General features: G+C 44.5%; 1 protein-coding gene across 1 annotated transcript in view; it reads right to left on the bottom strand.

Annotated features, from left to right (window-relative positions):
- Nucleotides 1-25278, bottom strand: part of LOC121868884 (dystrophin-like) — a 185849-nt gene that overhangs the window by 99100 nt on the left and 61471 nt on the right. Inside the window, exon 2 of the mRNA XM_042369881.1 lies at nucleotides 9551-9656. Coding sequence (XP_042225815.1) covers nucleotides 9551-9656 — 106 coding nt within the window. The remainder of the gene's footprint in view (nucleotides 1-9550; nucleotides 9657-25278) is intronic.

Here is a 25278-nt window from a genome sequence, read left to right as displayed (position 1 = left end):
CAGTCAGTCGTTCAGTCAGTCAGTCAGTCTCTCTCTTCCTAAATAATTTTTACTCCCGTTTTATTCTCTCTCTCTCTCTCTCTCGTCTCCCTTCTCCTCATTCTCATCTTTCTCACCTCACCTTTCCTCATTCTTTCTCAATATTCCTCTTAACCTCCACTTTACTTTTATCCCTCTTTACTCTTTCTCTCGTTTATCTTCTCTTATCCTCTCATTTATCATGTTTCTCCTCCAGCCACTTCTCTTAACATTTTCTTCATCTTTTCTTCTCTTCCTCTCGCTCCTCATCCTTCGAAAATGACCTCTTCCTCCTCCCCCCACCTCCCCTCCTTACTTCACCAATCCTTACATCTTCCTCCTCTTCCTTTCCACATCCATCACTTCCTTACTCCCTCTTCCTTACCTAGCTCATTATTACTCCCCCTCCCACCATTATCCAGTCTTCCTCCTACCCACCTTAACCTCCCCACCTCCTTACTCCCCACCCACCTTTCCAAACCACCTCCTCCTCCCCAACTCTATCTACTTCCCCCACCTACTTACCCTCCTCCCCATCCCATCCCATTCCAACCAATAACATCCTCCCTCTCCTCCTTACTCCCCACCCAATCCCCTTCCACAAAACTTCCAATTCCTCCACCTCCAACCCACCACTACCGATCCCACCAACCTACTCCCCCAACTCCCTTCCATAAAACCTCCTCTTCCTCCTCCAGCCTCCCCACCCTCCCCTCAGGCAGACACATAACCCGGGCCAAAGGGGGTCGACCCGATGCACACAAATCGCGACCAACAGGTGTATGTGGGCGAGACAGGTGGGGGAGGCCGCGGAGAAGAGGCAAATGGTGATTGCTCGAGCGCCAACTGGTTATGGAAGCGATGTGTTAGGGTGAAGGACGCCCGTTGAGGGGAGATTCGTGTAGTATGAGGGAAGAAAACTGCTGTGAAGGACGAGGGAGATCTGTGTATGTGTGTGTGTGTGAAGAACATGAGGGAGATTTGTGAGGTGTGAGGGAAATTTTATATGGAGGATAAGGGCGATTCTGAGGAAGGAGGGCGATTTCGGCAGAGGATGAGGAAAGATTTGGGGAAAAAACAAAAAACTAGAACAGATTAAGAGAGAGAGAAGAACCAACTGACTGACTGAGAATACAAGAAGAACTCTGGTGAGGATTTAATAAGCAAGTGAATGAGAGACGAAAAAGGTTTAAATTTAAGGAATATAAATTTATGAGACGGTAACAAAACAAATGTGCAAAAAAGATTAGAAATGATTGGAGGAATAAGAAGTATTAGTGTGAAATCTAGACAGCAAAAAGTGTGAACGATAAAGATGATGCGAGGAAAAATTACGAAAGTTACGAACGAGGAATAGAGAAGAGATTACCACACGTTGAATTTATACAACGAAAAAATTTGTATTAACCCACAAGAATGATATGAGACAAGTGACGTATTACGATGACGTGAATAACAAACAAACACACAAACCTGTAATAAGAATTCTACAGTGAAGCCAGTACAATAATAATAATAATAATAATAATAATAATAATAATAATAATAATAATAAACAAGAAACTTACTTTTCCCCTCGTTATAAAGTGAAGAATCAACACACACATACTGTACACTGGAGCAGCACCCGACGCCCCACAATAACAACAGCTGACCATAACACTGGAAAGAATTTTGGTCAACACAGCCTTGTTATTCTGCGATTAAGTTACGACTATTACTGTAGCCATTGTAACTGCTTGTATATCTTTTCCTTCTGATGTAAAGGGTCTCTCTCTCTCTCTCTCTCTCTCTCTCTCTCTCTCTCTCTCTCTCTCTCTCACAAGGGCGAGATACCGTCTTTAGGATATCAAGGAAGGGAAGGGACTGGCTGTGTTGACATTCCCGTTACCACTGGTCATTTCCCCCCCTCCCCTTGACCTCCCCACTGGACAGCTGGCTTCACTTCCCCCTTCACCCCCTGGACAGCTAGCTTCACTACCCTCACCCCCCTCCGCACAAGTCCCCCCCGCTGGAGCAGGTGGGTGACACAGGTGGATCAGCGTTAAAGATAATGAGATTTACACAGTGTTTACCTCCTGTGGTCGCTTTGCTCTGGCGATTGATCCCCACGCTCAAGGGCACCGCCTCGACCTCCACCCACCTGAGAACACTCATTCTGTTGTTGTTAATACACAAACTAAGGGACAGGTGTAAAGTTAATTCCAGGTGGTTTTGTGCAACGATTTCAGAACTATATTAGTACAGAAACATCATTAGAAAAGTACAGGTACATAAATTTCCTAACTACGACGGTACAGCATCATTATTCAGGAACAATGTACTTTATTACGACACGTTAACAGGAGCACAAAACAAGGGATACAAATATATTTCACCATCTAAAATAATAATCTTAACTTATAACTTCACACCCTCCGTGTTGTGAGTTTACTACACGACAAACTCCTCCCGCGGGATGAACTTACCGTTTAACATAATTTTCAGTGTTGTGGGGTTACGACACCACAACTCCTCACAAAAAATGTGACCTGCCGACACAGACGTTCTCTCAGGTGCGGTGTAACTTACGACGCCTCACCACCACCACCTTCAGGGTTCCAAGTTTACCACACTAATATTTCACTCGTGATTTTTATTTGACTTTATAAACAGTTAAGAAAGAATGAAAGTTCGTAGACGGTACATCACATGGCAAACACAAACCACAAGTCACACGAACAACAGACCAAGAAATCTGAACGAGTTAACGATAACGACAGATATGAGAACTAGAGATACGAACGAGAACAATAAATCATGAAGACCAAAATGTTTGTAAACTAAAGCGGCCTGTTTAGTACCCAAAGGAATCACAGAAAGAATACCTTCGACAAACACCAGGTCGTGAAACAGCTGAGCCTCCTGAGAACTCCTTAAGACGACACACAGGAGCCGCCAAGACCCCCAGAAGTCACGGATGGTCAGTCACAGAGGATAAATCTGCTCCTGTCTTCGAGATCCTCAGGAGGAGAGGTTACCGACTCCTGCAGGACACTGAAGTATATAGCAAGGCAGAGAGGCCTCCACATAGGAATCCTGGAGACTCGAACAAGATCTCAGGAAGTCCCACAGGAGGTCTTGGCTTCTTCCTCCTACCCCTCCTAAGTAACCACACCACAGAAGGATACCGTCTTTAGAAGACCCAAAAAGGAAACCCAGAACCCACATCAAAGACTCAAAACCCATAACAGATCAGGTCAGACCCTATAAGACCAGCAGCTCGTGTGGAAAATTCCCGGACTACATTAGAGCTAATATCCCCCGCCACCGGACCAACGCCGCAGCAGAAGGCTTCCCGGAACCCCCCAGCGACGTTTGAGGACCCCGCCCGGGAGATCAGGCCGTCCTCCGCGTTTATCCTGGAGAGACCGGTGTGTGTAAATCACGGGGAGGGAGGGAAGGTGGATGAGGCGACGATCGTGGGGGGTCGCCATTGATCTAACGCCAGGAGAAGGAGAAGAGGCCGAGGAACCACTAGGGAAGAGGAGGTCAGGGATGAAGAAGGGAAGGGGAAAGAGAGGGAAGGATGATGGTGAGGAAGAGGAGGAAGAGAGGAAGGGATGATGGTAGGTGGGGAAGGTGGGGAGGAGGGATGGAGATGGGAAGGGAAGAAAAAGCATGATAAAAGCAGAGTGAGAAGGCAAGGACAGGGGCGAGGAAGTAATGGACGCCAGATTGGAAATGGCAGGAAGGGAAGAAGATGGAGGAAGGGGAAGGAAGAGGAGGAAGGGGAAGGAAGAGGAGGAAGGGGGGAAGGAAGAGAGGAGGAAGGGGGAAGGAAGAGGAGGACGGGAAGGAAGAGAGGATCGGGGAAGGAAGAGGAGGAAGGGGAAGGAAGAGGAGGACGGGGGGAAGCTGGAAGAGGAGGATTTGGGAAGGAAGAGGAGGGGATCGGGGAAGGAAGAGAGGAAGGGGAAGAAGAGGAGGAAGGGTAGGAAGAGGAGGATCGGGGAAGGAAGAGAGGAAGGGGGAAGAAGAGGAGGAGGGGAAGAAGAGAAGGAAGGTAGGAAGATGGAGGCGAGTGGAAGAGAGAAGGAGAACGCTGACACGCAAGCACACGTCCACCTCTGGGTCCATCGGGATGCTCACTTCTCCCTCCCTTCACCTCCTCCACCTCCCCCTCCTCTACCTCCCTCCCCCACCTCCGTCCCTCGTCTGACTGGCCATAACACCACCTCTCACACACACACTCTTTATCTCGCTCTATAAGCCGCGTTCACCTCAGGTCATGTCCCTACTTTATAAAGCTTTCATTTTTAACTAATAGATCTGTAACTTCAATCTTTCCAAAGCTGTGGCAGGTGTTTCGGCTGTATCTAACCTGTGACTCTGTATCCATCGTTCTACAGCCGTCTCTAACATTTCTTCGCCGTCTCGAGCAATCCTTCGCCCTCTCGAGCAATCCTCCGCCGTCTCACGTATTTTCATTCTTCATATCTTCCTCCTCCTCCTCCTCCTCCATCTCCGAAACCTTTTAAAATGATTTGCCCTTTCCATTTTCTTTCATCTATTTCTTTTACCTCTTCCAACCTCCATTCTTCTTTAATCTATCCATTCTTCCATTCCTTACTTCAGTCATTCAATTTCCATACCTTCATGTATTCCTAACTTTATTTATCGTCTGTTTTTCTTGTTATTCCCTCATTAGTCTCTCCATATCTTCCTTAGTCTCCTTTACCCACACAAATTATCTTCATCTTCAATTAGCGTTACAGACTTGACGGAACACTAAAGCTACCGACCTCACCTGTCACAAACAATCACTTGTCATTACGCAAACACGACGTGAGACAGACAGGTATACAGACACACTCAAAAGAACGCAACGTATTGTATGAAAGTGAACTCTTAACATATATGCGACTCTCAAACTGAACGCAATAACATAATATCTACCACTCTTAACAGAACGCTTCAAGTCCTTCTAACCCTTCACGTCAGGGCGGTCCATCCCACGAGAGATCCATTGCCCGGACCAACAGTCAACTCCTGCCTCAACAGTGTCCTCCTCCTTCTTCCACTCTATTTTATCAACTCCCTCTCTAGCCACTTCCTATTCTGTTGGGGTTATTCCTTCCCATCAATCCTCCTTTACCCATCACTCGCTCCTGTGTGAAGTCCTACCCTATTCAACCCCTATCAGCCTATAATCTTCCGTCAAATATGAGCCCTTCATCTAGTCCCTCACTGTCAAGCCTGAAAGCCCCCACCGTCAAACCCTCAAGCCCACAGCCCTCCCTCACCGCCAAGCCCACAGCCCACCCTCAAGCCCACAGCCCTCCCTCACCGCCAAGCCCACAGCCCTCACCGTCAAGTCCCCCCTCCCTCCCCTCTTGTCAAGCCCCCGACTCACTCCGGCTTCCACTACACCTCCCCAGGGACCAAGGGCCAGAAAACTCCCCAACATTTTCAGAATTAAACGACATCACATCTGCTTTACAAAATACTCCTCCTCTACCAACAACTTTTATATAATACAACCTAATACAACCTGCTCCTGCTAACATTCTCCTCCACAATATAACCCTCCTTTACCGGTATATCATGTATCGATAATGCTCTCCGTACACCTTTTTGTGTAATAATTACCTCGTTTACCTGTAGAGTATTATCTATGTTTTCTCTCTTTCACCCGTAATGTCGTCTCCTTATAATACCACTAACACACCTGTATCATCTTACCTACCACCAACACACCTGTAACAGCTATCTGCCGCCAACACATCTGCATCATATTACCTACCAACAACACACCTGTAACATCTACCTGCCGCTAACACACCTGTACTGAATGACTCGCTCTGTTACCACTATATGATGCTCCCTCTATGGACTACCTCTCTGCCTCCAGCTACACTTCCCATCAATGTATAGTCTTAAAGTAGCTCGACTGTCTCAAGATCGATCCCTCTCGTGTACTACTATTACTACCCACTCAGCACCCTCTCTCGTAAACTGACTGTCACTAGCCGGTCATCAACCCACTTACATCAATTGACTGTTCACCTTCATAACTCATATTCTGGTAAGAGACATCTCCCTCACCCACCACACCACCTCCCTCACCACCAACCCACCCACCCACACCACCCTCACCCACCCACACCACCTCCTTCACCTCGACACAGTACAACCCAGCAGGTCGACCTTCAATGTTTTATTATCTTATTGATTCCTAAACAAGTTCCAACTTTAACCAGCATTATCGCTCCCTCAACCTAAACTTCCACTAAATATAGCTCCGCGACCCCCCCCACCCAGAGTGGCCCCGTCCGCCAGAGATCGAAGGAGAGAATACGTCTTACCTGTGGGTTTTAGAGCCAAGAAAGGTCTCCAAGATTTCACCTTCCAGGACGCACACAATGCATTTATACCGCCCGCCCGCTTGTCAACCACCCACGCCGTCCTCACCCACCTTCCTCACCCACACCGCCCTTACCCACGCCTCCATTACCTACACCTCCCTCACCCACGTCCCTAACCATTATTTTCATTTGATCTCTAGAGTTGTATGAATGAAGGGAAGTTTGTCCCTTTATGAATGGATGTCATAATTTACCTTTACAACACACACCTGATAGATACTACTCATTGTTCACGTCACAGTCATTCTACCTGTGCAATTAATGTTATTTTTAACCGAATAAAAAATTACGATTGTTCACTTGATTAAAAAAAATAAATAAAATTAAACCATTATCGTAAGTTAATTATTCCACTTTACCTGTAGAGAAAAATCTGATATAATTTGTCATTACGAACGAACTATCCGAAAAATGTCGACGGTATAAAATATAGTTAATTTGAGGGTATAAAAAGCATCAATCACCACGGGAGACAATATACAAGTGTAAAACTAATAGGAAGCAGTTTATGTGTGTGTTATATTGTACCGCTGTAATCCTGTAACACTAAACTACGACATTTGTATAATCCTCTATACATATGTATGTGTAGTGTACAACAGCGCTAAAAATAATCAGTAATTCTGCATATTTGCTGTTGACTCGCTCTGTTGTATACGTTTATCGACCACTAAATATACTACTTTCTACTGTATAAGAGTATTAGTGAACAACAATACTAATCCATGCTGTATACCCTGACCGGCTTAATATTTAGCATTACGTAGTTACTTGTAGTCCACCATGTAGACACCCTGTAGTACAAAAATACATTAACCCTCGTTGCTTTGTGTTGTATAAATGTATAAACTTTCTGCTATATCATTGTAATGTATCAGAGTTACATAAACCACCCAATATTAACAGGTTTTTTAATGCTCAAAAGGTAAAGATACTTAATTTAGGGGGGGGGAGGGAGGGACTGTACACCTTTTCTGTTGAGTAATCTGGACGTAGGTTTTCATACACACGTGACCTAAGTTCCTGGCAGGTGTCGGAGGGGAGGAGGGTCAGGTGTATTTATGTATGAAGGGGGAATAATGCATGTGTTTGGGGAGTCTCTCTCTCTCTCTCTCTCTCTCTCTCTCTCTCTCTCTCTCTCTCTCTCTCTCTCTCTCTCTCTCTCTCTCTCTCTCTCTCTCTCTCTCTCTCTCTCTCTCTCTCTCTCTCTCTCTCTCTCTCCATAAGCCGCCTTTAAGGGTCACAAGTACTACCTGACCAGGATACCTCTATTAATGCCTAGCACCTTGACCATCCCTCGCACACCCACTCGCTGCTGTTGCTAGAGACCGATAAATCGAACACTGGGAGGGAGGAGGAGAAGGAGAAAAGAGGAGGAGGAAGAGGAGAAAGGAGGAGGAAACGGGAGATGAGGGTGAGAGAGAGAGGAGACAGAAGGTAAAATAAGAATAGGGAGGAAGGTAAAAGAAACAGGAACAGATAGGAGGATTGAAAATGGGGGATTGGAAGGAATTGTGAAGAATGGGTAAAGGAGAGAAAGCAGTGAATGAAGGGACAGATGGGGGTGGATAGGAGAGGAAAGAAAGATGGTAAAAGAGGTGGAAAGGGAGGACGGGGGTGGAAAGAGAGAAGAAGGTGGCAAGGGAGAGGAGGAGTGAAAGGGACAGGGAGGGATGAAAGGGGTGAGGAGTGGAAGGGAGAGGAGAGGTGGACAGGAGAGAGGAGGGTGGACAGGGAGAGAGGAAGGTGGACAGGAGGAGAGGAGAGGGGACAGGGAGGAGGAGGGACAGGGAGAGAGAGGAGAGGTGGACAGGGAGGGGGACAGGGAGAGAGGAGAGGGGGACAGGGAACAGGAAGGTGTTATAGGTTCTCAATAGACGCTGATGGTGCGACTTGTCCCATACCGACACCGTTAACTACACTTGTTGCGGCGACACACACACACTCCCTCACCCACCCAACTTGAAGCCAATAACCGCCTTTCGCCTTTTCCCCACAATAATAATAATACTAATAATAATAATAATAATAATAATAATAATAATAATAATAATAATAATAATCTCAAAACTCGTATAACAGAGTGAAGCAATTACATAATCTCTTCGGAAATATTAAATATAGACAACTATTAATATGACAAATATTCTATAATGCTCCTATGACAAGTATAGACTAAAACCACGAGAGATATACAAACATTCAATTAATACAACCAAATGCCAATAAACTTTCAATTATAAAAAAAAACATTCGATATAATTACTACGACGGAAATATCCCAATGACAACTATATTAAAACAAAGACACGTAATAAACATGTCCTTCGGTTTAAACAAGGTCAGAATGGGTCAAAGAGAGGTGACAAACATGTATCGGTCACATCACGGTCGTTCATCGCTAACAGGGGTGTATAAATCAAGAGTGGTGATTGCTTTATGTTTGTGATAAATACAGACATCTGTTACATTTAGTATCTTGCGTTGCTTTTAATACCTACAGTCATACTTAACAGCTACCGTCACACATTTACCGTCATACTTAGCATCTACAATTAATATCTACCGTCATACTTAGCATCTACCGTCACAATTAATATCTACCGTCACACTTAATACCTACCGTCACAAGTAATACTCACCGTCACACTTAACATTTACCGTCACATTTATCTACCACAGAAGCGTCCATAAGATAAACGCCTCATAAATCGCCTGGGTGTACAGACCTAAGTGTAATAACCCTTGTAAACTGTTCCCTCGTGGTCAACCTTAAGACGAATGTTGATAATGAGTCACTGGCGCAGCTTAACCCCTCAATTAACCGTCATAACTTAACCAGGGTGTGTGTGTGTGTTGATCCATCTTGACGACACGAACTCTAACGATTGTGGGAAGAAACGACAAGTGCGTAATGTCGACACGATAAGTAACACGGTTAATTACTTCAAAAATAGTTCCCAAAATAAATTAGTACCGACACTCAGAGACATATCTGTTTAAAAATAATAAAGACAAGCCGAGGCTGTAATTACCCCACAGGTGTCTGTAACAAAAGGTTATAACGTACGAGTAAGTCAGGTCAACAGGTGTAGGCAATTACAGGTGTACACGTGTGTACTCACCCTTTTGATGCAGCTGTGTGCGGGAGGCGTCATCCTTGAGACTGTCAGCAGAGGCCACCAGCTCGTCCAACTGTGGCTTCTTCCCCTCCAGCTCCCGCAACACACTCTGAAACACACAATAACAACTCATTAAATAATGTATAACAGTACCGCATATAAAAATAATAGTTATGAATAATGTAACAAAATATAACACTTGCTTATTTATATATACAGTGTTGTATAATTATGTAAATTATGTTAAATTTCTACACCAGGTATTCCAGTCAATTCACACACACACACACACACACACACACAAACAAAAGAAACAGTATCCACAAGAGGAGACGTAAATCACGGAACCCCAAACACAGTTGTAAAGTTCTTAAAAACAACAAACTAGACAAAAACAAAGTTTTGGAAACAGTAAAACAATAAAGGTGTCCCACGTCACTGAGCATGACAGGTCATGGTGTCCCACGTCACTGAGCATGACAGGTCATGGTGTCCCACGTTACTGAGCGTGAGAGGCCATGGTGTCCCACATTACTGAGCGTGACAGGCCATGGTGTCCCACATTACTGAGCGTGACAGGCCAGTAAGTCATTTATGTGTAAAATTGGTTTAGGGTAGTACGACCGCCGCCAACACCTAAAGTCGGCTAGTTGTGTAACGCGGCGTCGGGAAATAACTCAGCGGCACCGGACAACTTCACCAACAGCACAGGATAACCATCTCCCTCTGATCACGCCCCACTCACTAATCGATTTACATCAACTTCCACCATCAGTGAAGGACAGACACAAAACATGGGAGGTAAATGGATCTTCCCAAAAATTCTACACCGCCAGGAAATTAAAACTCTCTCTCACTTGGGGGGCGAGTGTACTACACCCCACGATGGCCAGTACACACACTATGACACACTGGTTGTGATACACCCATAGCCTGATAAGAGTACTCAAATAAATACAAGTATAATGATAGTGTGTAATTGTGTATAAACGTAAATCACCCGCTTGAGTCATGCATACCAACAAGTACTCGGGTATACACATAAACATGCAACGTCAGACCCACGTGGCAACCCGAGCAGACATAAACATAAGGTACACAGCGCTCCCCTCCCTCGCTGGCGTCACCTCACTCTCTCTCTCTCTCTCTCTCTCTCTCTCTCTCTCTCTCGAATACACCAATAAAAAACATCAATAGGATCAAAACCTTAGATGAAATGAGAAAAGTGTGTTTAAGCCACCAACCATAACTAACACTACGATTCACTACACCATCCAAGTAACTCTCCTCACGACATACACTTGGTAACCCCTCACTTAGACGTAATCCTTGGCGTTCCTACCGTGGACTGCTGAACACCCCTCCCCTTCCCCCTCAGGATAATGGCTCGACACAAGGCTTCAAACTTGGCAAGTGGTTCATCATCTCCCAGTCTCCGGCCTCAACAACTTCGCCACGGTATCTGTTACATGATACGAGAACACGCGCGCGCACACACACAGAGAAAAAAGAAAGAAAGACAGACAGCCAGAGAGAGAGAGAGAAAGAGAGAGAGAGAGAGAGAGAGATTGCCTCAGTTTTACGACCATCAGCGTCAACGAGAGAAGTTGAAGCCAGTCAGCCACACAAACTCAAACTTACACTCACCCGGAATATAAACGCGGCCACCGACACTTCACGCTGCCCAAAGTCCCGCCCCGTGTTTACTGCGTCTGACGGGGGAAATATTTATCTTTCTCCCCGATAGGTTATCTCAAAGGCTTTCTTCACTTAAACCCCCCAAAATCCTATAGATCCCTTCGTCATTTGTGAAGAATGTTAAGGTAAACTTTCTACTCGCAGCGATCTTTCATAAGGCTTTAAAATATTGAAGTAGTAGTATTGATATAAAGTAGTTACATATGAATGAATACAATGGCTATAAGGCACGGTTACTGAGAGAGAGAGAGAGAGAGAGAGAGAGAGAGAGAGAGAGAGAGACTTCAAATAGCATGCTATTTCTTGGACTTGTGACGTAATGTTATCGATTCTAACTCTTCACTATGATTGGGTGAGTGGCCTTGCATAATCAAAATGAGGTTCTGGATAAAAACAAGACCTTAACAGACGTAAATACTTAAAAAAAAAATCGTATCTTCAAGGAGGGAGGGGGTCGATGAATTTCAAAATGAACACTGTGACTCCTGTTGTCTCGGTATGGTTGTCAAAATCCTTCGTCTGTTGAGTCAGAAAGATATATTTTTAGACACAACTCTTAACGTCAGGCATTTTTTTTTTTAAGGGACACCATATATCCAGGTTGACATACACCACGCTATACACAACATGAGCAGCTGGCAGGTGTTGGTAGGAGAGGTAAGGAGAGGCAAGGAGAGGTAAGGAGAGGTAAGGAAAGGCAAGGAGAGGTAAGGAGAGACAAGGAGAGACAAGGAAAGGCAAGGAAAGGCAAGGAAAGGTAAGGACGAGGCCATCACCACAGCACCATGACAGAAATAACAATGAACCAATACGAGTGACTTGATATTACTGTCGCCACCGGTTGCATGTTACTTTGGGTGAGACCGTTTATGCCCACACACAAGCATCAAACTGCGCCTCTCGCTTTCACCTGATGATGAATACCTTTTGTGTCTTCATTAAAAAAACCATTATTTTTTTTACTATCATTATTAGTTTTATTATTCTCCTTCAAATTATTATTATTATTATTATTGTAGGTATCTGTTCTAAACTTATATCCACTAAAAAAGAGCATTATTCCATTTTTCGTGTATAATCCTTCACACACACACACACACACACACTATACCCATGTCACAGCCTTCATAAACACTGACCCTTCAACACTCATATAAACAGTGTTAGGTAGTAAATATACGTCATATCAATATTCATTCATGTAAACACACCAGCAGCCTCATTCACCGCCCCGTTCACCTGTCATTCATCAGCCCCTCGCCGGCGATAGTATGGTTATTAGGTGATGTATGACTGGTGGTGTTTGACGTAATGTAGTTAAGCGTGTATGTCAGTGTATAGCGTGTGGCAAATGGTCGTAGTTTACCGTGTATGTCAGTGTATAGTGTGTGGCTAATGGTCGTAGTTTACCGTGTATATGTCAGTGATAAGTTAGAACACAGTATAATTTTCTGTATATTTGTGTATTTCAGTGGTATATATTCCTACAACCCATATGGTATGAATCTCAGGCCAGGAATATAAACATTTCATATACAATTGTGTTACTAAGTTTAATATATTTAACATGACACACAAATGTTAGTTTATTTTTATCAACATTACACTAGAAGCAGTTTGGTTTCTGTAAGCAGCTATAAAAAATATTTATCAGTACTTCATAAATTAATTGACTTCGTTATATTTATTCTCACTTCAATATCACATTATACAGTTTATTGTAGTGTACATAGTCTATACTTTTCAACGCTAGTGTCCATTCTAATGTGTTGTTATTATTACTATTATTATTATTATTATTATCATTATTATTATTGCATTGTTGTTACTATTACTATTTTCGTTATTATATCATCACTAGTAACCACGCTATCATGATTATTATTAACAGTCCAGCATTGTCATAAATAACAGCAGTACAATATTACCACTATTAATAACATTACTTCACGGCACTACAAGTTTTAACACAGGGATGAACAGAGACCTCCGGGCGGGGCTTCGTCAGGCAGGCTGGAGAGTCTCCGTGCTGCTAACTTTTATTAATATTAGAAACAATCCGCTTAAGGCCCATGGACACCGCCACCCTGAGTCTTACCAGTAGAGAGAGAGAGAGAGAGAGAGAGAGAGAGACAGTAAATGGTGGTGGAGAGAAGGAATGAAGAGAGGGAGAAGAGAATGAAAGAGAGTAAGAAAGAAAGAGATAAGTAATAGCCGTAGAGAAAGTGTGAGTGAGTGTTAGAGAGTATTAGAGAGAGAGAGAGAGAGAGAGAGCACAACTAAATTTTATCCAAGCCGTAGTTAAGCCCATGAGAGCCCGGAGCTAAGTTTGGGCCGGTCTCTTACAAAGTTTCTTCTGGTAAATTTTAAGAGGATCGTTCAGCATACTTACAAACTCTTACTTGGCGAGAGATCTTTAATTCTCAACAGCCGCCCTGCATACTGAGTGTTAGCCCGAGCCCAGGACATGACCATACCTTGCTACACTTAGTATTTTTTCTCGTTTTTTCGTTTTTTTTTAATAATGTGTCCCTATCCTAACCTAACCTAACCTAACCTAACCTAACCTAACCTAACCTAACCTAACCTAGCCTAACCTATCCTAACCTAACTTAACCTGAACTTAATTAACCTAACCTAAACCGTACCTAACTTAACCTTGATTTAATTAACCTAACCTGAACTTAATTAACCTAACCTGATCTAATCTAACCATACTTAATCTAATCTAATTAGACCTAATCTAACCTATAACCTATCCTAACATAACCTAACTTAACCAACCCCTAATCTAACTTTATCTAACCTTGCCTGACCAAACATAACCCCACTTAACAAGCCCCTAACCTAACATAACCTAAACCAACCCAAACCAACTTACCTCTAACATAACATAACATAACATAACATAACATGACATAACATAACTTCCCTCAAACATAACATCACATAAATAAAAAAACACCAATTCTTTCTCGTTTTCTCCACAACAAACACCAAATTGCTGTTATTCACCACATACTCTATAACCGGCTATGGGCTAAGATTAGGTTAGGTTACCGTATATATCTGGACACTTATCCAATAATAACAATGACAAAAACACTCGTTTGGCCTATAAAACATTCCTACCAAACAACAACAACAACAATATAACAAAACATAAAAAAAAATACCATCTCGGGTACTTTCGTGTGTGTGTGAGAGAGAGAGAGAGAGAGAGAGAGAGAGAGAGAGAGAGAGAGAATGACTTACTCTCTCTACACATCAGTATTAAAAGCCATTAAACATCTCCAGAAATACTTACATTGGTCTCACTTAGGAAAATATAAATTGTAAAAAATGTAAAAATATGATATACATTTCCTGGAATTTATAGCGGATTATTATATATGATCTCAGATTACATTGTATAAGACGGCATTAACCAGTTCATTATACCAGTACTTGCGGTCATTATCTCGGCTAGTGTATGAAATATTAACATAGCGGTGATGTTATAATTAGCTTTCAGAGTTATGTTATATAGAGGGGAATAGCTTGAGTTTTAGGTTAGGTTAGGGTTAGGTTAGGTTAGGTTAGGTTAGGTTAGGTTACGTTACGTTAGGTTAGGTTAAGGTTAGGTTAGGTTAGGTTACGTTAGGTAATAATGGAACGTGTATTTTCATCTCTGAGAATATTTTTATAGAAGTATTATCAATTGTTGAAGTTTCATTTTTTTTACCTGTTGTTGTTGTTATGATTGGATTAATATAGTGTTGTAAAATATAATAAAAAGTATTGGAAGTGAGGCTTAAATATACAGTATACACCAATGGTTTGAGCTTCGGATATACACACTTTTAATACACAGAACAAATACACTTCCATTGCTTTACATATTCACTCCTAATATACACTGAAAAAATATCTCTCTTTCTCCTGTATGTATGTATGTATGTATGTATGTATGTATGTATGTATGTATGCATGTATGTGTGTGTGTGTGTATGTATGTATGTGTGTGTGTGTGTGATACAGTGTGCACGCGGCTCCTCATGACGCCTTCAGGTGATGTTAAAGATGTAGAAGCATATCAGTGACCTCCACCACCACATCTCCCTCACTAACACCATCACACCTCCCTCACTACCACCACCACACCTCCCTCACTAATAAGCAAGGGACTGCCAAAGGGAGAGGCTACACCATCCGAGAGAGAGAGAGAGAGAGAGAGGTTAATCTGTATTGTAGCCTCTCTCTCTCTCTCTCTCTCTCTCTCTCTCTCTCTCTCTCTCTGCTCAGGCTATTCGATTAAGGAATGTCATTATCTCTCTCTGGTTCACAGCATTACCACTCCACCCCTCCCTCTCATACCACTCTCCCTCCCTCTCACACCACTCTCCCTCCCCCTCACACCTCTCTCCCTCACTTCTCACACCTGTCTCCCCCTTCTTCTCACACCTCTCTCCCTCCCTCTCACACCTTCTTCTCACACCTCTCTCCCTCCCTCTCACACCTCTCTCCCTCACACCTCCTCTCCCTCTCCTCTCCTCCTCAGCACAACCTCTCGCCCCCCCACCTCCCATAATGCTTCCCGGTGTTCAGAACTATCCCCAACCTCCTCACTCTCACTTGCCTCACCCCCACTACTCCCCCACTTCCATACCCCCCTCCCACTTACTCTGCCTCACCCCTCTTCCATACCCCCTCCCACTTACTCTGCCCTCACTCCCACGGTGGACAGCCATGCCACAAAGGAATCGAATACTTACGAGGAAAACACCCACCACAACACCCACCACCCACCACACCACCACATCACCCACCACATCACCCACCACATCACCACCTTCACCACCCACCCTCAACACCCACCACATCACCTCCACCAACACTCCACCCCAACACCCACTACACCCAACCCAACACTCCACCCTCCACCACATCACCCACACATCACCCACTAACACCCACACCCATCTCAACACCCACCTCAACACCCACCACATCACCCACCTCAACACCCAACTCAACACCCACCACATCACCCACCTCAACACCCACCACATCACCCACTACACTTTTAAGGTCTTAGACAAAAACAACATCTTATCTCTCCATAAACCATAACATTATATAACAGCAAAAAAAATACAATACAAACATCAACAACAACAAAACAAACCTCAACGAAAACAAACATCAACAACAAACATCAACAACAGCAAAAACAAACATCAACAACAACAGCATCAACAATAAGTGTCTCAGGTCAACAGGTAAACAAGAGACATATCCTTGTGGGACTGAAGGGTCAAAGGTCACCAGGTTAATATCCTAAATATATTATTTTCCTCCGTGTTCACCCTCCGCTGTGGATGATACGAGTCAGTCAGCTGTTTGATGCTCAGCGCGTTAGTCACTTCTCTTTCAACACCTTTCTATAACACACATGAACGTTTATAAATACGATAATACGATATTTGTTATTTAAAGAGTTGATTCTCATAAATTAAAATTGGTTAGATTAAGTTAGGTTAGATTATGTAAACGTTAATCTGATATAAACTGTTTTAAAACCTTTGCAACTAGACCGTGTACCTGACATCAACATACTGCACTGAAGGGCATAACACCTCGCTGGTCAAAGGATGAATTATCAGTAATTATACTTACATTACTGTTAAGTTAAATTAATTAATGATGCCGTTGTGTAAGTTTAAGATATCGTAGTAAATGGTTTAATTCCTGATGCTCAAAGTTACGATAATTATTGTACCCGGAGTTACGTGTTCATTTTCTTACTAATAAACATTTACGCTACCGTCAACATCAGGTTACCGATAGGCTCCGGTGCCGACCCTCAAAGCCAAGACATCGTGCTGGGAATTTGGCTGTCGTAGTATTACTAATAAACACCGAAGTTACTCCAAGCAAGAGCTTCAGATACCGTTCTAAAAAGGCCTTCATTCTTAACCCATAAAGCTAAGTTATCCTTACTTACAGCTAAGGTACCTCACTCCGACGATACAGCGAAAATGGTTAAGCTATCGTACTAGGAGGGAGGGAGGCGGAGTTAATTCCCAGTGACCAAAGCTACGATATCGTTATTGGAACTAAGTTATCTCACTCTCCCTCACAAACACGTCCGTTCACATACCCGACAGGTTTAAGCTATCGTACTAAGGTGCTTAATTCCCAACACCCAAAGCTACGTTATCGTGCTGGAAGGGAAGTTATCTCACCCCGGCTCAAGTTGTCGTATTCAAGGGCTTTACCCCGGGAGTTTAATCTGACATCACGCGCTTATAATTTGCTTAATCTTGAATGAAAAGTACAACAGAGGAGCCAGCCCAGGAGTCTACGGATTGTTGAGAGGCTGAGATTGTTGGGGGAGTAAGAGATGGGGAGGAAAGCAGGGGAGGTGGAGATGGGAAGGGGGAAGAGAAGATGTGGAGGGGGGAAGGAGGAGGTGGTGGTGGTAGCAGAGAAAAAAGAAAAGGCTGGAGGAAGAGGAGATACATGAGAAAGAGGGGAAAGATGAAGACGAATGTGAGGAAAGCATAAGAGGGAAACGATGGTCTCCAGGGAAGAGTGTGGATAGGAGAGGGGAAAGAGATTCATAGGACGCAAGAAAGGAAGGAAGGAAAGAAGGTCTCATGGGGAAGGGAGTGAGGGGAGGTAGTAAAGTGAGGAGAGAGAGAGAGAGAGAGAGAGAGAGAGAGAGAGAGAGAGAGAGAGAGAGAGAGAGAGAGAGAGAGAGAGAGAGAGAGAGAGAGAGAGAGAGAGAGAGAGAGGAGGAAAACTTATAAATGTTGTATTGGATGATGTAGGGGGGAAAGTTTGGAAAGTTTGTACCACTTTTTTTTTTACTTTCCTTATTTTTTTGTCCTTCAAGTATGGGCGGCTTAAGGACATTCTACCCCCTGATTTACCCAGCCTAAATATTACAACAAAAAAACCCGAGTATACGGGGATAAAAAATACTATCAAAGAATATAAAGACTTTTTTTTATAACTATACGAACGGACTACGGACAAACGAACGGAAGAGGCACGAACAGAGGACGGACAAACGAACGGACGACGGACAAACGAACGGAAGAGGCACGAACAGAGGACGGACAAACGAACGGACGACGGACAAACGAACGGACAGAACATTATCTTAGTGAACACCTGGCTGCTGAGGTGAGCTAAAAGACGAGGTGTGGGCCAGAGTCGGTACGGAGAAATGCTTACCTGGTTTACCTCACCTCGATAAACCAACAGGGGGGAAGAAGCTGCCGCCCACCCACCCACTCAGACAACCCCGCCCTTCCTACCCACCCACCCACCCACCCACTCAAACAACCCCGCCCATCCCGCCCAGAAACATCAACACGAATAACAAAAAAGGTATAAAAAAAAGGGAAGAGACGGGAGAATCGTCAATAAAGAAGGGAATAAGTGTGAAGCAGCGATAAAAATGGTGTCGTAAAGAGAGGAAGGAGTGAACATATACAGGAAAATGTGCCGATAAAGAAGGTGAAGGAGAGGGAGGAGGAGGAAGAGTAGGAGGAGGATCAGGAGGAGGAGGTGAGAGAACGCGGCAGCCCACCAAGGAAACTTTGCGGTGTTAAAGGATGCGGTAAATTTATGGTTACGCGATATTTGGTCAGTTTATCCCCAGCTAAGGCGATATTTCTCCTGCGATATTTGGTCGGGCAACATATTTTTTTTTGTGCGATATTAGGTTTGATGATGCTTAGGGTAGCGATATATGATTTAGCTATACTTGATGCTTAGGGTAGCGATATATGATTTAGCTATACTTAAGGTAAGCTATATTTGGCCAGGTAAATAATATCTAAGGTACGATAACGATATTCCAGACCTGATATTTATCCTACAACGATACTTGACGAGGTAATATCCTAAACGGCGACATCTGACCAGCCAATATTTACAGAGACAATATTTGGCTAGGTAATAGTGGATTGCTATATTCGTTGTGGCTATATTTACAACAATAAGAGAGGAGGAGGAGGAGAGATTCAACAGCGGGGGTAATCTAAATGTGGGTCAGGGATAAGTCATGGGTTAGGGTAAGAAGGGTGGAATGGGTTTAGGGGTGGAATGGTGGTGTGAGGGAGGGGGGGGAGATGTGACGGGAAGCAGCGTAGTGAGTGGAAGGGAGGGATGGAAGTGAAGATGGGGGGAGAAGGAAGAAAAGAGGTGTAGGGGAGAGGGAGATTGAGGGAGGGGAGATAAGAGAAGGGTAATGGCGAGGAGTGGGGACGGAGGGATAAGATGTTATGGGGAGAGGGGCTGGGGGAGGGAGGGGTAGAGGTGGGAGGTGGGGGGAGGGAGGGGGTGAGGGCTGGGGGAGGGGAGGGGTGGAGGTGTGAGGTGGGGAGGGAGGGGTGAGGGGGAGGGGAGGGAGGGGTGGAGGGGGGAGGGGGGGGAGGGAGGTGGGGGGGGGTGAGGGTGAGGTGGGGGGGGAGGGGTGGAGGTGGGGGGGAGGGAGGGGTGGGGAGGGGAGGGGTGAGGTGAGAGGGGGAGGGAGGTGGGTGGGTGGGGAGGGAGGTGGGGTGGAGGGGGTGGGGGAGGGAGGGGTGGTGGGGAGGGAGGGGTGGAGGGGGGGGAGTGAGGGAGAGGGGGGGGGGAGGGGGGGTGAGAAATGAGGAGGGGGAGGGTGATGAGGAGGGAGGAAAGGTCCACCACACGTCCCCCGTCACTCATAAAACACCCATAAAAAGACTATCAAGCCGTGATGCGGAGGAAGGTGACCACCCGCCCCTCGCTACCCAATTCCCCATCACCCACTTTACAATGAAACCCATCCCTCATTTCCCCTTCCTCCCCATCACTATTACCATCCCCCCAATTGCTGTTCCCTTATCAATACATTTTAATTCCCCAGTCATTGCCCATCACACCTACCTACAGTACACCTCCTTTCCCCTACCCCCCAAATTACGTGCCCACAATCTTCCCCATCCTGTTTCCCCCATCTTTAGAGCCCCCACTACCCCCATTCGTGTTCCTGCCTTCCCTTCAGTCCTAATTTCCCCAGGTTACATTCATCTCTCTTTGGACAATTTTCCCGTCTCTCCTAAATATTAAAAAATAAATAAATAAATAAAAATCCCACCCCCCATGAGCCCTGCCACCTTCAATCATCCCAACATCTACTCTACCTCCTCCTCCTACAACACCTGCACCCCTTCCCCGTACCCCCATCTAGGTGATCGTGTCCTTCAACTTGCCTCCCCACCCCCCTTCTTTCCTTCAACTTCTGCATCAACCAAACTCATGCATTCCTCGCCATTTTTTTTACAGATTTTTCCGCATTAAAATTTTCCAGGAATGCCAAGAGAAAAGAAACTTCGTATTTTTTTTTTTAACGGATAAAAGCTGAAGGTTACGCTACCCAATTTAGCGTGTGTCAGGGTTTTACCGAGTCTAACCAACCAGCAAATAAACTTGAGACTGTACTGAACTCAAGACTTCTAAATGCAAAAAGAATACGACGCCATATAATTTCAGGACTAACCTAACCGAACCTAACCTAACCTAACCTAAACTAACCTAACCTAACCTAACCTAACCTAACCTAACCTAACCTAACCTCAATACGTAACGTAGTCTGTGGGAGCTAAGAGTAACATAACTAACGCCATCATACAACGTAAACAGTCACACGCGCGCTGGGGTGTTTGTATATACAGTATTTATGTTATGTATGTGTAGTGAAAGCATAAGTTTGCAGTATGCTGTATCCGTAACGCCCCTAACAGGTCATGAGGTTTATGTAACTCTCTCTCTCTCTCTCTCTCTCTCTCTCTCTCTCTCCTAAATTAGTCGTGTGTGCTTATACAGTAGTTCGTGTTATACATTACCGGAATAATCACCCAAATCTTACACTATGAAACCATATTATTTTCAGCATATTAATAAATTACTCTTATAAGCACCCGAAGTTTAATATAACAGCGCGGTATAATTATTTACGCCGAAAAATTTAAATATCCGTGTAATAAGCGAGGTTACTGTGCGTATCATTTATTCAGGGTGCATTTTATCAAAGGACGAGGAAAAAAATAAGCGAGATGAATTTCCACCCATCGCGAGCCTTTTCCCAATCAACGATGCATCCACTTGATTTTTTCCCCCAGGACACACAAGTACAGGGGAGGAATATGAACCAATCACAAACAATTACGTCATAACCCCACCCATCAACAATGGTTTAACAGGACGGCGCTCGAGTGAGGTGGCAACTCCCACAGGACGAGGCCTGTTTACAAAGTTATGACTGAACTTTGTCCTCGTGAATCCAAATTGACACGTAACTTCGTTTGCGTGGAAAAATTATGAGTATTAAACAGTAAAATCGTGGAAAGATTAAATCCAACAGGCGGGTTTATGTGCATCAACAAAGTAAATCAGACCAAAAATCTCAAAATAACACAAACTTTGCTCTCGCTGGATGTCTTGAACTCAGCACGCTTAGTATACTTTAATCCTGGGAAACAAAAATGTGTGTTAACCTTGTACTGAACACACCAGACAGGCAGACATCATCCTCCTGGGAAAAACAATAGCCTCTCAAGTCCCATGTCCCAACCAGGTATACGTGTGAGGTCCCCAATGCGGACATATCCAGGGGCCACGTCAGATAATTACCTGCCCTGGCCCTAATTCGTCCTCCCTAGGGGTATTCCTCTCTCCCCCTTATCCTCAGCTCTCCCGGACCTTCTAAGGGTGCCCCTCCCTCCCTCCCTCTTACCATCAGTTTCCACCTCGTTCTCTCCCTTCCTCCATTTATTCATGATCTTATCCACTCCCTTCACCATTAGGTCTGACCTTACCTTACTTTTACCTTCAGGTTCTATCGTCCCCTCCCCTATTCCTCCTATCTTTATCCTCTCCATTATCCTCAATTCCTACTTTCACCCTATCTCCCTTAACTCTTAGACCCTCTCATACTCTCACCTGCCTCACCCTCGACCCTCTTACGTCCTCCCTTCCCCCTCTTTCCCTTTACCCTAAACAGACCCTAAAGCACCTCCATAAAATACTCACACAAGAATAAAACTACCTCCTCCTCCTCCTCCTCCTCCTCCTTCTTCTTCTTCTTCCTCATCGGTCACTAGTCTCCTCCTCCTCCTCCTCCCTCTTTACCTTCCTCATCCTCTCCCTTCTTCATATCTCTCTCTATCCATTTTACTCGCTCGTTCCTCCTCCCTTCTCTCTTATCTACCCTTATCCTCCTAGGCTCTTACCAACCCCTATCCTCCCTCCCCCATTCCTGCTCATCCTTGCCCTCTCCACCCTCCAAAAACCTCCCCTTCTCCAACTCCCTCCCCCCTCCCTCCCCTTCTTGCCCTCGTCTTACCATCCCCAGAGGGCTATCCCGCTTCCCCTCCGCCCTCTCCCGAGCCCTCACACAAACCGCCACCAACCCTCACTACAAGACCTTATCATCGTCTCTCTACTAATGTTTTTCCCTGTTGGACCTTCTGAAATTTGCTGCCATTTTTGTTTACAGACTCACCCGAGGATAACCAGCCCTCAGATTTACGTTAATTGTAAATACCAATCCTCATTATTTACATTTTACAAGAACCTTTACAACCAATCTTAAAGTTAAAACCAATTCTCAAAAATTTACAGGTAATTAGATGGTGAGACAGGAGAATGCACGAGACAGGTAGATGTACGGGGAGAAAGGTGACACATAACAGGTACTAGTGTGGCAGGTGAGTACAGCCACAGGTGTAGGGAAGGTAGAAGAACATGGGTGAAATAAAGAGACAGGAGAGAGACAGTAATGATTGAGGAGGAAACAGGTGTGGTGCAGGAATGGGCGGGGGAGGGAGGGAGGGAGGGAGGTATGCGTCACTGGTATCAAGTTTCACTATAAATGCTATGGTCGATAACTTCTGCCGTACACACCTCTTACCCTGATGTTTTTACCCCTTACTCCAGATGCTCCCCTCTCACACTCCTTACCTCATTCACTCGCTCTGTGGCTTACCATCCTCCCTCCATCTATCACCATCATCACCTCTTTCATCTCCATCCCGTCCTGCCCTCCCACCTACACCTCCTCCTACCCCCACCTCCTTCTCCTCTACCTCACTTCCGGTGTTGTTTTCTCTCCATATCCAGCCTCTCCCTCACTATTTCCTGCCATCACTCCCCCACACAGTGTTCCTCCTCCATCACCACCACCCCACCCCCTCTCCTTCACTTTACACTATGTTTCTTCTCCATCCCCAATACTTCCTTCACCATCTCTCTTCACCAATCAACATAACACCCATCAACATCCACCTCCTCCACCATCTTCATCCTTCTCTCCTTCCCCCCCCTTCTTCTTCTCTTCCTCCTCCTCCTCCTCTTCCTCCTCCTTCACATTCGTATCTCCAACACCACCAAAAAGTGAAAGCAAATGGAAAAAGTATATAAAAAACACTAACCTATTCTGGGAAACATTCACTAAATTAACCCTTGTTTTCATTTGCTCAATCCTGACTTGTTATGTCCATGGATGGTAAAAATATAACGCTTAATGCTGACTATAAACACACACACACACACACACACACACACACACACACACACACACACACACACACACACACGCACACGCACGCACGCACGCACGCATGCTGAACCCCAAAATGAACATCTCTTATTTAATGTCTTCTCTCTCTCTTCTCTCTTTCTTCTTTCTTCTTTCTTTCTTCTTCTCTCTCTCTCTCTCTCTCTCTCTCTCTCTCTCTCCTAAACATACAGGACAGGTAAACAATACACCCAGGTAACAAACTCACTTTTACGATACAAGGTTACCAGGTTTCCCCCTCTAACGAAATACTTCTGATTCAATTTCAATTTCAAATTCTCCCACCACAGTGAGCAAAGAAGGAGGAGGAGGAGGAGGAGGAGGAGGAAAAAATAGAGGACCGAGGTGGAGGAAGAGGGGGAAAGAAGAGAGGTCACAGGTGTTGGTGGTGACAAGAGGGGAGGAGGAGGAGAAACAAGAGAGAGAGAGAGAGAGAGAGAGAGAGAGAGAGAGAGAGAGAGAGAGAGAGAGAGAATGATGATATTGATGATTAGGAAGGAAGGAAGGAAGGAAGAGGTGGGTGGTTGTCTTGGGTAGGCGTGACACAAATCACCAGCAAGAGGCGGTAATGGCGTCCCTCCGAGGCTGCTTCACCTGACCTTATTACCTCTCATAAACTGCCCACCACACCCACCCACCCACCACACCCATCTACCATCCTCCACATTAAACTATTTTCTTTGGGCTCACTCCCCCCATCTCTGTTGCCCTCCACCTAAGGTAACATCTTCACCACCACCTACCGCTTTAAACCTATGTACCATTTTTCCCCCTAATTATCACATTTTTCTTCACTCTCTCACATTTTACGTTTAATTATTTTCTTCTTATTATTTTTTTATCGACGCCCATCACTTATTTGGGTTAAACAATTATTTTTCTGGTATAATAATTTCCCTGTTTTTTTTTTATCATATAATGACACTTGTTATTAGCTATGGAGCATTTAGGAGCATTTATCCTCATAATATATAGATAATTCAACAATCGTTATGGCTTTCAGTATTTTTCACTAGGTAGCATTTTAACGCAATCAGTCGCTTTTTCGCTACATGTCATTATTCCGCCAATTACGAGTTCTGTCACCGTGAACTTTTTCGTGAGTTAGCATGTTCTCTTTATATAGTTACGTGTGTGTGTGTGTGTGTGTGTGTGTGTGTGTGTGTGTGTGTGTCCATACTGGCAATGTAAATACCGTGCAACAGCATTTAAATATATGACGAGGAAACACTGCTATGTACTTCCTCTAGTAAACACAAGTTTGCATACAAATACAATAATAGACCATGAATGTACACACACACACACACACACACACACACACACACACACACACACACACACACACACACACACACACACACACACACACACACACACACACACACACACACACACACACCAGCCTCCCACAGCTGTATCCTGTACCAGCGCA

The sequence above is a fragment of the Homarus americanus genome, unplaced genomic scaffold (genome assembly GCF_018991925.1).
Source record: "Homarus americanus isolate GMGI-L3 unplaced genomic scaffold, GMGI_Hamer_2.0 scaffold6075, whole genome shotgun sequence".
NCBI lineage: Eukaryota > Metazoa > Arthropoda > Malacostraca > Decapoda > Nephropidae > Homarus > Homarus americanus.
The sequence above is the reverse complement of the archived record's forward strand: the minus strand, read 5'-3'. Positions and strand labels throughout refer to the sequence as shown.